The sequence below is a fragment of the Colius striatus genome, chromosome 2 (assembly GCF_028858725.1).
Source record: "Colius striatus isolate bColStr4 chromosome 2, bColStr4.1.hap1, whole genome shotgun sequence".
Taxonomy (NCBI): Eukaryota; Metazoa; Chordata; class Aves; order Coliiformes; family Coliidae; genus Colius; species Colius striatus.
The window spans coordinates 8,514,428-8,527,283 of record NC_084760.1 but is presented as its reverse complement, the minus strand read 5'-3'; the positions used below and the strand labels follow the sequence as shown (position 1 = coordinate 8,527,283).

The 12,856-nt window shown below is 40.9% G+C and overlaps 1 protein-coding gene across 1 annotated transcript in view; it reads right to left on the bottom strand.

Moving 5' to 3' along the window:
- Positions 1-12,856, bottom strand: part of MDN1 (midasin AAA ATPase 1) — a 116,142-nt gene that overhangs the window by 61,297 nt on the left and 41,989 nt on the right. The window contains exons 34-46 of the mRNA XM_061989428.1: positions 12,577-12,810; positions 10,965-11,162; positions 9,714-9,922; positions 9,062-9,184; positions 7,815-8,012; positions 7,621-7,728; positions 6,217-6,405; positions 5,144-5,233; positions 4,787-5,047; positions 4,369-4,639; positions 2,294-2,453; positions 1,752-1,868; positions 388-596 (exon numbers count right to left, since the gene is read on the bottom strand). Coding sequence (XP_061845412.1) covers positions 388-596; positions 1,752-1,868; positions 2,294-2,453; positions 4,369-4,639; positions 4,787-5,047; positions 5,144-5,233; positions 6,217-6,405; positions 7,621-7,728; positions 7,815-8,012; positions 9,062-9,184; positions 9,714-9,922; positions 10,965-11,162; positions 12,577-12,810 — 2,367 coding nt within the window. The remainder of the gene's footprint in view (positions 1-387; positions 597-1,751; positions 1,869-2,293; positions 2,454-4,368; positions 4,640-4,786; positions 5,048-5,143; positions 5,234-6,216; positions 6,406-7,620; positions 7,729-7,814; positions 8,013-9,061; positions 9,185-9,713; positions 9,923-10,964; positions 11,163-12,576; positions 12,811-12,856) is intronic.

The window sequence follows — 12,856 nt, the reverse complement described above, 5'->3', positions numbered from 1 at the left end:
TGTGTGAGGTTAGTGGTTGGACTTGATCCAACCAAAACAATTCTATGACTATCTTGCTCCAATGGAGAACATGAATAGGCCTTGTGCCAACCTCCCGTTTCACTGATTCTCACTTAGAATATATTGCCTTCCCTACAACAACAGGCAGCTGACACTTGTCAGTGTCTGAAATCTCCTTAAAAAGCACTTCAGTTACCATATTTTTATGATTTGGGCCTTCTTCCTCACAATGCAAAACCAAAATGCAAAATACCCTGATTATACTTTCATGCCTTTGCTTATATCAGCACACAACACAATAAAATGACTGAGCTTTAATATTAAAGAGCTAACTCAAATATACGTAATGAGTCCTGAGTTGTTCAACATTGCACAGACTTCTTTTACCTGCTATTGCTGCCGTGGTTTCTGAATGCACAGCCAGAAGTGCATCACAGATGCTGTCTCCCACTAAACCCAAACCATGCAGGAGCAACTTCAAATCCAGATTGTCCAATACACTTCCATCATTCACCCCAGGAATGTAAATCTCAATCCCACGGTTCCGCATGGCTCTGGATATTTCCCCATGAACAGGATCCATGGAAAGGAAAAGCCTGTTGGATATGAGAACAGAATAGTTCAGTTGGAAGGGACCTGCAACTGTCAACCACTCCAGCTGCCTTATGTGCTTGCAATGCAACTTAGGGTGTGAAACTATCACTCCAGAACTACCAAATCTACTCTTTCATAAAGTAAATTGGCTTTCATAAAAATAGGGATGCTGGTAACTAGAAAAGCAGTCACCTGCTGAATTTAAATGAGAAATCTGTATGGATAATTATACTTTGAAATTAGACACAGATATACTGCATGATTTTTAAGTCTTCCAACTGAGCTACATCTATTTTATTACTTGCCTACTTACAAAAAAGTTTAAGTATGCCTCTGAGCTATGAAAGAGACTTTCAGAACTCTTATCAACAGCTTCAGATAAATCTGTGCTATTTAAAGACCAAAGTACCCAACACTCAAGTAGTTAATACTATCAGCAGACACATCTTAATAGCAAAGAGGAATAAAAGCCTTCAGAGATACAATGCAAAAGCAGGTTTCTGGAAAGCCAAAGATGTTCTTTTCAATTCAGAGGAACCAAGGCATAATTAGTCCCAATAGTCTTTTCGTGAATTACTAAGAGGTAAGGATGACAGAATAATGTTCTCCAATCTCCCCCACAGGCTACTTAAGGTCCTGGAGAACACAGACTGTCCCTTTAGTTGTGCGGTTTGTTTTGGGGTTTTGTGTTTGCATTGATTAATTTTGTTAAAGTTCTGTCATTGCATAAAACTTAACTGTAGATGGGATGGAAAAAAGCTGGGAAGAAAATGATATTGTCCATATACCAGTTTTCACTTCCAATATATCTAAATAGCTCACCATCTTTAACACGTCTCCTCAACTCAACTACAGTGAGGCAGAAAAGTGCTGGAATCCTAAATTAGAAATGGAGAATCAAGGCAGAAGTATATAGTTATGAATTTTCCAGTGTAACAGTCTGCTGCAACAGGGATATAAAGCCAAGCTTCTTAAGCTGTCATATGCTCAGCATAGTGCACTCTTCTTCTTTGCCAGACAAACAGTGTCACTACAATACATACCAAACTCAACAGCAGTCAAAATACCAAAGACTGGCCTTCACTGCTGATGTTTTTCTTCTAAACCTGCTATTTGGATTAAAGAAAGAGGGAAAAAAGAGTAGAAATGCCAAGTACCTGAAGTTCGGATGAGGAGCTATTGTAGGAATTGTGCCATCTATCACACCTCTCTCACTCATGGTAAGAACGCCTCCTGGTTCAAGTAAAGCATTCAAGCGGTCCAGCACAGAAGGGCTGTGTTCAAAAGAAATGTACATGTTATAAAAAGGTAACAATTTGATCCCTTTCTGATCAGAAACCAAAATGGTATCATTCTTAAGCAAAAAAACCCAACTAATTACATTATAAGGTAATAGGAAAACTATCAACTGATAAGCTAAGAAGGAAAACACTCTACCAGAAAAATCACAGAATCACAGAATCTGAAGGGTTGGAAGGAACCTTGAAAGCTCATCCAGTCCAACCTCCCTGCCAGAGCAGGACCACCTAGAGCAGGTCACACAGGAACTCATTCAGTTCAATTTGGAATGTCTCCAGAGAGGGAGATTCATTCTTATCAAACGCAAAACACTCATTTGTGAATCATACAGTAAGAGGCAAAGCCAATTACGGAGAGCTCTAGTGATTTACTCAGTGAAACAAGGCCACTAAAATCTTACTTGCAGAAGTTCACATTGTCCATCAACAGCCAGTCTCCAGACTGCAGGGCCTGAACCAGCATCCCATCTACCCACTCAAAAGTGCCGTGGCTGTTACGGTCAGAGCTCTGGGCCTGCTGCACCTTGAAACGCCTGAATTCTTCTACCAGGTGAGCAAACTCTGAAAAGAAGTACATCCTGCATCAAGACTTACATTACTGAGGTAGCTTCCTGTTTTATTCCAGAAAAAGAGCAGTTATTTTGCTAACAAACACATATGCTTCCTACTTTTTAAGGAAACAAAGGAGTAGAGGCTCTAACTCTTCGATTAGGCTCACGTACACAAAATCCAGAGGAGATTTGTAAGCATGCAGAAATATCAACTAGACTGACACTTTCCTTCCTAAACAGACACTTTTCTCCATCTCTTTCCCCCCATTACAACAATTTTGATGGATATCAATGTCATATTTTAGTAAATTTTTGAAAAACAACAACAAAAAAGCCCTACCACACAGAGAAACCCCCCAAACCACACATAGTTCTGCTGACATTTGTAAAGCTCACCTGATAATGCTTTGGAGAACAAATGCAAGCAAATAACATTGAAATTTCCTTTCTTAGGAATGCAAGGTAAGACTTGTATTTCATCATATATTGAGTAGTTCAGGACAAGACAATTTCAGTGTGGGCTACCAGACTATCTCAACTGGCCTGAGAGGTTGGCAGACAGAAACCTCATGAGGTTCAATAAGGACAAGTGCAGAGTCCTGACTCTGGGAAGGAACAACTCCATGTACCAGGACAGGCTGGGAATTGACCAGAGAGTAGCTCTGCAGGGAGAGACCTGGGAGTCCTGATTGATAACAAACTGACCATGAGCCAGCAATGTGCCCTCGTGGCCAAGAAGGCCAATGGCAGCCTGGGATGCATCAAGAAGAGTGTGGGCAGCAGGTCAAGGGAGGTTCTGCTCCCCCTCTGCTCTGCCCTGCTGAGGCCTCATCTGGAGTCCTGTGTCCAGTTCTGGGCTCCCCAGCTCAAGAGGGACAGCGAAGTGCTGGAGAGAGTCCAGCAAGATGATCAGGGGACTGGAGCATCTTCCTGATGAGGAAAGGCTGCAGGAACTGGGGCTGTTTAGTCTGGAGGAGAGGAGACTGAGGGGGGATATTATTAACATTTACAAATATCTAAATGGTGGGTGTCAGGAGGTTGAGGCATCACTTTTCTCTTTGGTATCTAGCAACAGGACAAGGGGTAATGGGATAAAGCTGGAACACAAATAGTTACATTTAAGCATAAGGAAAACCTATTTACAAAATTCTACAGTAGTGGGTCTGGGATGGTAGTGAGTTTCCACAGCAGCTCTTGAGTGCTGTGCTTGCTGTTGGTATCAATATTATGACTACTGCTCGCACCCTCCAGCATTCCTTCCCCCACCTTCACCAATAGCTGTGGGTGGGCATGATCTTGGGAGGGACCATGGCCAGGACAGCTGACCCAGGCTGACCAAGGAGATATTCCATACTATATGACGTCAGCTCAGTAACATAAACTGGGGGGAGAAGAGCAGGAAGGGGAGGCCAGATTCATTTCTGGCCTTCCAAAAGCAACTGCTACACGTACCGAAGCCCTGCTTCTCGGGAGGTGGCCGGACATCGCTGGTGATGGGAAGTAGAGAGTAACAGCTTTATCTGCTCTTGCTTTGCTTCCCAAGCACATGGCTTTGCTGTTTCTTTATTAAACTGCTTTTATCTCAACCCACGAGACTCATCTTATTTTCTCCCCTCCCTGGCTTGCTGAAAAGGTGGGTGATAGAGTGGTGTGGTGGGCACCTGGCATCCAGCCAGGGTCAAACTATCACATCTACTGCTTGCTATCAGGTGCAACTACATACAAAATACAAAATCGAAGAACCATCACCAGTGTAACCTTTTCATACTATTACTACAGGCTGCCTTCTGAAGTAGTTTAAAACAACACACAAAAGCCTGTAGGAAAATCCCAAGTTTTCTGCTGTCTCACAGCAGATTTACATATTTGTGTTATTTTCTTCAGAGGAACACACAGTCTTACTTAGAAACACCCACCATACATACCTGCCTTTGAGTAAGAATTTATTTTGTTGTTCAGTCGCTGCATAAGTACAAGTATTCCCTCCAGTTTGCTCACTAATTCAGCTGTAACACTTCTACCTCCTTCACCCAGAGATTTGGGCTTGTAATTCAGGATGAAATTGCTCCAAGCACGCAGCACAAGTTCAGCATCATCTGCACACATTTCTGTCAGGAGAAGACTGTCTCTCACTAGTGTGCTCACAGCATTCTCCACTTTTTCTAACAGGTGCTGCCACGGCCTGTTGATATCAACCTGCAAACATGCCATTATGGAGTTAGTTCAACGAGATGACCGTGGTGCCTGAAGCTCCATTTGGTGTTTAAACACTCAAGTCAGAGCAGACTGGCCACGGTTAGGTAGGAAGGAGAAATATTGCCATGTTGCAGGAAGAGCATTTACCTGTTCAAATCCACCCAGGAGTTCAGTTGTGTCCATGGCACTGTTCATTGCCATGACTTTCAGCCGATGGCCCGTCAGGTGGGCCAGCAGCTCCACGAGGCTGGTTTTGCCAACAGCTGCCGGGCCCACCAGGATCACCATCCAGCTCATGTGCACACATTTCATTATGGATTCCAGGGACTGCAGGGAGTGATGCAGAAGCAAGAGGTTTCTGCCAGGACGAGGAATATAGTTGCCACGAGAAAGAACCGAATAACCGATCTGGAAGGGATGAGACACACGTGGGCAGATGGGGCCTCAGCTATGTAAATCACTTCCTTTTGTCTCCACTCATGAAACCTCTTGCCAACCGCTTACCTGAACATTATATGGAGTGATGTGAAACTCTCTGGTTCCTGTATACACATCAGCCTCCTGGCCAAAAATGTCTCTAAATAGAGATATAACCTAAAACAGTTGAAAGAGCAAAGAATACTCATCAGCTTTAAGTTATCCATTGTTCTAATTATTTAGACTATTATCTAATTATCTAATCTAATGGGTTCTAATGATTTACTTTTAAAGTAGCCCCTCAGCTCCACAGCTGTGTGATAACTGACACAATTTAGTCATTAATGTCATTTAATTCAAAGAGCTGTAAGCAATTTAAGTGAGTGTGAACTGCATGCAGCAACTTACTGTAAATAATAGTTCTCTTTAACAACATTCTGGAAAGAAGTCACTCCATAAATAACACCTTTGATATGACATAAAAATACAATAATACTAAATTAAAAACATTAAATAAGAAGCAAATGGTTTCTAAGAAAGGCAGGGATAAGTAGGTGGCAAAGGTGGAATAACAACTGTAGGGAGTGTGTTTTATTAGAAGAACATCAAGCAGCGAGTTTAACAGAATTTGGGGAGCAATTTGACAGGCAGATGAAAGAAGCAGCAGATGAACAGAAGTCAAAGAATCATAACGGTTGGAAAAGACCTTTAAGATCATCAAGTCCAACCACTCACCTCACACTGCCAAGCCCACCACTAAACTAACCCATGTCCCTCAGTCAATAAAAGAAATCCACGCCAGAACAATATAAAAATGCTGTCAGGGAAGGGCAGAATTACAGGACATTATTTTTACTTGTTGTACTGACATAAATGTTTTTAAACTGTAACTATGAATCTCTCTATATCTCCATGCTATTTCTTTTCTCCACTCTCCATCTTCTCTCTCTCTCCTCTCAACAATACATGGCAACCCAGAGAGAACATTGTGAATAAGTTGTGCTTTGCCTTTGTTATTCTACTTCCCTTCAAAACTGGGTTTCTTTTGGAAGAGGTAACGTGTATGAATAAATTGTAAGGCATCTTCAAATTCACACTTAAGATTTCTACAAACTTTTCATGGCAATCTGAAAAGTAAGGAAGGATAACACACAGCTCACCTTTTCTTTGTCCTCCCTGGTTCTCATTCTTTCTCCATACACCAAAAGTACATGCTGGCCTGGATTGTAACATCCTGGGGACTGGTCAACAAGCATAAGCTGGCACCAGCGGAAGAGATCACGTAAGTTGAACTCCCAAGGTCCTCCTTTCTGTCCCCACTGTTTTTCAACCATGACTTCTTTGTCAATCTAGAAAAAAAGCAATTAAAAATAAATAAAGGCCTTTTTATTCCACTCATGCTGATCTTCAAATATTGTTCAAAAAAAGCTGTACTCATTTTTCTGAGGATGTTAGGGACTAAAGGTTGATTTGATCTGCCTCTCTTCTACTATTTCTCTAACAGAATCACAGAATGGTAGGGGTTGGAAGGGATCTTTAGAGATTATATAGTTCAACCTCCCTGCTAAAGCAGGTCCACCTAGATCAGATCACAAAGAAACATGTCCAGGAGGGTCTTGAAAACCTCCAAAGAAGGAGCCTCCACACCCTCCCTGGGCAGCCTGTTTAAGCCTGCAATACTCTACTCAATTTTCCTTCTTACTCTTCACTCCATAACTCAGTACTCAGTAAGATGCTGCTGCAAAAGATTTTATGAAAGGCCACAGAACACTACTTTCTCTTAATATCATTACACTTTGTTTCATGACATGAAATTCCAATGCAATTTCAGAAACATCGCCATAAATAAAATTGTTGGTGTGACCTTTGCATCCTGCTCTTTGCATAAAGTGTCAGCATCTGAACCACAAAACAGCTCATCAGTTGATGCCTTGCAACTACTGCTGGTTGAAAACCTTCTATATTAGCAAAACTTTAGATCTGAGCATCTCTGAATCCTTTGCCATAGACAAAACCTATCAGGAAAGATTTTCCTTTTACTGGTCTCTCAGTGTTCCAGAAGAATGCCACATATCCTTACAAGCTTCTGTTTCTGCAAAAGTCTGATGCTGCTGTCACTAACAACATCCCATAAAACAGAAGACAGAAAATTCAGACCAGAAACAGAAACATACATTTCAGTTAGTGTTAAGATAGAGCTCATTTTGTTTCTGCTTCAAGAACAATCCATATGGGTGGAAAACCATTATTTTCTCAACTCGCTGCATCAAGCTACCAAGCTGTAATTGTTTCCACATTTTACAGACAAAAAAAGCTTTGTTCTAGATGTATTTTATCTTCTGTGAAAAATAACACCTCTTCAGTTATCAACCAAGCATCTGACTGTAGTGGTACAAGAATTCAGGTGGGTTTTAGTGCTGCTCTTTACTTCCTCCTTCATATAGTTCCATTCTTTTTTTACCCATGCATTTATCTCAAAAAATGCCTGGAAATGTAAGATTAGACTTCTGATGTTAGTGCATTCTGCCTACTTCTACACAAGAGAAATTGAAATATATATTTACCTTGTTATTGAAAGCAACCATTTTAGCAGTAACACTTTTATCAATAGCAGGAAACAGGGTATTGCCAATAAACTCCATATCCTCTGCTGACAGTGGATCAACATACACCTGTAGAATCAAGAGCATGCTGAGTGTTGGTACAGTCAGAAAGTTACGAGATCATGGCATAGTTTAAACCAAATAAATAAGCTTGCCTGTGTAAATCTATTAAGAAAGGACTTGGGTAGACCCTTTCTTCCACCTCCTTGTCTGTATGGATTCTGGCATCCAAAAATCTTAGTTGTTTTGTGCTGCACATGGAAATTCATTCCCAATTCTGGAACGTAAATCTCTGCTCTGTGGTCAAAGCACGCGTTTAGCCCTTCTAGTACAGACTGAGAGGCCAGATTCAACTGAGGAAAGAAATAAAGATACATCATTAATGCTCCACAAAACAGTTTTGCATATTCTTTAGTTTAACACTCTGGAGTACAAAGAGTAAAAATCCATTTCTTGGCTGTTCAAGCACTGTGTGTAATTGCCTCCACCTAGGCCATTATTACACTAGAGCAACAAAATTATAACTGACACTTTTCCTTATATGAACTTACTATATACTTGTTCTTACAATGGTAACAAAGCAGTTCTGCACTGTGAGATCTGCAAGCTCAAAAGAAACATCTTGACTGTATGTTCACACATTTGTGACAGTGTTTTGTTTGTTTGCATGCTTTTTAAATGAAGGCAGCCTGGGTTATTTAAATATGATGGTTGTTTCAAGGGGTGTTCTTCACAATAGGAATAAAAAAGGTGTACAAGCAGCTAAAGAATTTAAGAGTGGGCACTCTACAATAATTGGAACCCACATTGTCAAGAAGCAAGCTCTGTGCATACACGTGCTTAAAGGTACTTGCTATGTGGGTACATGAACCTGTGGCAGCAGGACAGGTTATACTGGCAATACAGAACTACTCTTCATCTCAACTAAATCACAGTACTCACAGTATATTAATCCTAGCAAAATACTTTCTGTTTCAGTGAAATGACATCAAACAAAAGCATGTGTACTAAAACTTCTGCTGACACTCCTCCTAAAAGCTTTCAAATATAAGTCAAATCTATCCTTGTTTTTTTGCAGTAATTTAGGCTGGGATTCAATCCTTGTTCTCTGCTCTAAATGAAGTCAAGTCAAAGCCGGTCTTTTATACATCCTTTACAGAAGGCCAATGAGCAGAGGGACTTAGCAGGGGGAAATTCATTTTCTCTTGAGCAGAACAATCACTTACAATGTGGCACTAGAAGCACATAACTAAAAGTAAGCAAAATTTCAGTCATCAGGCCTCAAAAGTATTTATCCTACAGGTCAAATTATCACCTTTGCTTTTCTCCAGCACATTCAATTTTATTTGTGCCCCAAACTTGAATTGATCTAATACATTCCAGTATCCAAACTTGAATTTACCTCATCTAACACAATCCAGTGTCCAGCCTTTAATGCTGCTAGTAGTGGTCCATCACGCCAGGCAAATTCTCCTCCCTTCCCACCTTCAACAGGCAAGTCTGTCCCAAACAAGTCTGTCACATCCTTTGGGAGTAGATAACAGGGAGGGAATGAAAAAGAATTACAGAACTCCACAGAAGTTCATAAACAGACTTTGTTAACTTCACATTTTCTCCCTGCTCTTTTAATAAATACATTTTAGTTCTATTTTAAAACAGTCAGTAACTGCAAGATGCTAAAAGCTTTTCCATTATAGGACTCCAGTTAACAGCTACTATATTTAACCACACACACACACAAAATTCAACTGGAACAGAAAAGCCTTAAAGCTGTTTTCAAGTAACTTTGCAGAAACCAAGAAAAACACAGTAGACAAAGATAAGCATGTCTTCACTTAAAAGGAACAGAAAAATCTGGGAATTGGCATTTGCTCACAGAAGCTCACTGCTTGTTCTGGTTCCCCCTTCCCATTTAGTTTTATCTTGAGACCAAGAAGGAAAAAAAAATGACATTTCAGACTCGTTGCCAAAGTTAAAAAGACCTACACTTAAGTGAAACAAAACCTCCCTCCAGTTATAAACACTAAGTTTACAAAGATAATACTTCATTCTACCGTTTGCTCAGACAGGTTGATTCGAACAAGACAGTTTCCTGAAGCTTTTGCCAGAGCAGCAACTAGACTGGTCTTGCCCACTCCTGGCGACCCCTCCAACAAAATAGGTTTGTTCAGCTGTAGAGCTCTTAGCAGTCTTTGTGCATTCACTGCTGTAGTTCCAGCATTTAGAGCATAATCTGTTATGCTGTTCCTCTGGAGAACAGGGCCTAAAACAAAAAGAAAGGTAAACCCGAAAACAATTAAACTAGAATGTTGATACAGGACCTGCTGACAGTGTCCTTCTGAATGAGATCACTCTGTTAATTGCTGATCTCATTACAGCAAGCAATGAGATCAAGCTTGTATCCCATCCAGAGGTCATACACATATACTTTCTGTTTGACCCACAGCTCTGTCTCAAGTCCATCTCCACATATCTATATTGAATTTTGCAAAAAGCATATGAATACATGATGTATTGTGCCAAGAAACCTAGTTGCTTCCTGGTTCATGACTCAAACTAGAGATTTATCACTGGAAAAAAATCATAAATCTGTCCATGAGTTTCAGATACGTGGATCTAAAACTCAAAACCAGCTTTTGAAAACTTGGCCCTGAAGGATAAAATTCAGTCATGCTATAAAACAACATATTAATGTTCCATACATTGCCAGTTCCGTGAAGGAAGAATGCTTTAATTAAAGTGTGCTGCTAGGCAGATATTTTCTTTACTGTTATTTATGACACCGAGTGAGGAGAGAGTACAGAGCTTGCCTGCCAAATTCCACTCACTGGGACATCACACCACAAATTCTGTCATCCAGCATACAGTAATACAGTCAGGCAGGGTATTAGTCTCCACATTGTTTAGCACAGTATACCCAGTCCCCTTGCTTCCCATGCTTTGCACAGTGGCCAGGATGAGTTGTAGTTTTAGCTAGTGGAAGTTCAGCAGACATTCTGACCACACAAAGGGACAGAAAATACAGCTGAAGAGACTTTGTTACAACACATAAGTCTAGTAAAATTAGGCTGTTAACCAGCAATTTTTAAAAGGTCGAAAAAGGTATCAACAGATGCATTTTCTTAATAAATGAGTTGTAATCAACACACTTGAAGGCAAAAAAGGGCATTTTTCTAAGGCCTGAGAGCAAACTTAAGGTAATTTTGTAATGGTTCATGCACCCTGTTTAGATTTGGTGACTAACAGAACTATTAGGACTAAACCCCACAGAATAAACGTCAACCCGCTCCCACAAAGTCTCTTGCCTCTGGGAATAAAAAAGGGGTGTATTCCCATAAAGTTGTCCATCCACACAAACTCTCTCTCCTTTGTTCTGTCATAAATCTTCAGATCATTCTTCTGAAAATCAGTGAGCTCAAGGAATCCCCTCATTTTCTCACATAAGAATGCCAGGCATTTCTCACGTGCTAATAAAGCCGTATCAGCTGAGCAGGATGTTGTACCTGTAATAAGAGAAGTTAAGCACGCTTTACAAACACAGCTAAGCATGTTCATCTTACAACTAAGAGACTCAATGCCTTTGCAGATGCCATTTTTGTGCAATATGTTAGTGCTTTTGCTTCCCAGTGCTTTGAGTAGTGTTTACCACTGACAATTGTTCTGTAAGCAACAGAAGTAAGGACACCTTATTTTCAAAGCACCTTTCTTTTACCATCACCATCATCCTGATCCCTTGCCATAGTCTCTCCAGGGACTTATTTCCCTGTATTTCTTTTTCCCTACTCTCATGTCTTTTATTTATCAGCCAGGCCAGTGGCCAAACATGCCAAGATGCATTCTGAGCTATGCACATGATACAAGCTAGGACACACAGATGTTGACATGCAAGGTAGAGAATAGTAGTTGGTCATGTAATGAAGTACATCAGCTCAGAAAACTCAATGAAAAGCTTTGATTTGTATGCTAGCCTCTGTAATATTATTATTACTGTCTCTAGTAACATGGCTATCAAGATGAGGGGACTGTAACATCTCTCTCACGAGGAAAGGCTGCAAGACCCAGCTGTTTAGCCTGGAGAAGACTGACTAGGGACCTTATCAACACTTATAAACACCTGAAGTTTAGGTGCCAAGAGGATGGAGCAAATCTTTTTTCTCTACTGCTCAGTGACAGGACAAGGGGTAAACAGGCACAAGCTGGAACACAGGAAGTTCTGCTTGACCAAGAGGAGAAATTTCTTTCCTGCTGAGCTGAGGGAGCCCTGGCACAGGCTGCCCAGGGAGGCTACGGAGGCTCCTTCTCTGGAGATTTTCAAACCCACCTGGACTTGTTCCTGTGTGACCTGATCTAAGTGGATCTGCTTTAGCAGTGGGGGGTGGACTAGGTGATCTTTAGAGGTCCCTTCCAACCCCTACCATTCTGCGATTCTAGTTTACATAAGCTTTCTTATGTAACAAGGACAAGGGGTAATGGGATGAAGCTGGAACACAAAAAGTTCCACTTAAATATAAGAAAAAACTATTTCACTGTGAGGGTGAGGGAGCCCTGGCACAGGCTGCCAAGGGGTTGTGGAGTCTCCTTCCTTGGAGGTCTTCAAGACCTGCCTGGACATGTTCCTATGCGACCTGATCTAGGTGACCCTGCTTCCGCAGGGGGGTTGGACTAGATGATCTCTAAAGGTCCCTTCCAACCCCTGCCATTCTATGATTCTATGATTCTTTCTGTATTACTACAGCTCTTGCTACTGAAACACAGAAGAGGCATATGAAGTACAGAATTTTGTTAAATGGAAGTGAAAACTTCTCCTGGAGGAGTTTCACATTGCCCCAAAGCACCTGGCTTGCATTCTGCTCAAAAATATTAATTCAAATATATATCTTCACATTTTCTGTTACCAAACAAGCTCTGAAGACTTACCTGATCCTATTCCATCAATGTATACCAAACATGCAGCATGGATAAAAGACATCACTGGAGAAATGTAAAGAAAGCTATATTCCTTGGCAGAATTCAACTCTTCACCTTCTACCATGGCATTCATAAAATGAACCCATGACAAGACATCTCGCACACTGATTATACACTGGTGACCAAACTCTTGGTTAGTCAGCCATTCAACAAAGTCCATCATCAGCTCTGCTATGTCTGCTCCTGAAAAGAGAGTAAAAAAACATAATCAATGGAGTTATCAAATAAT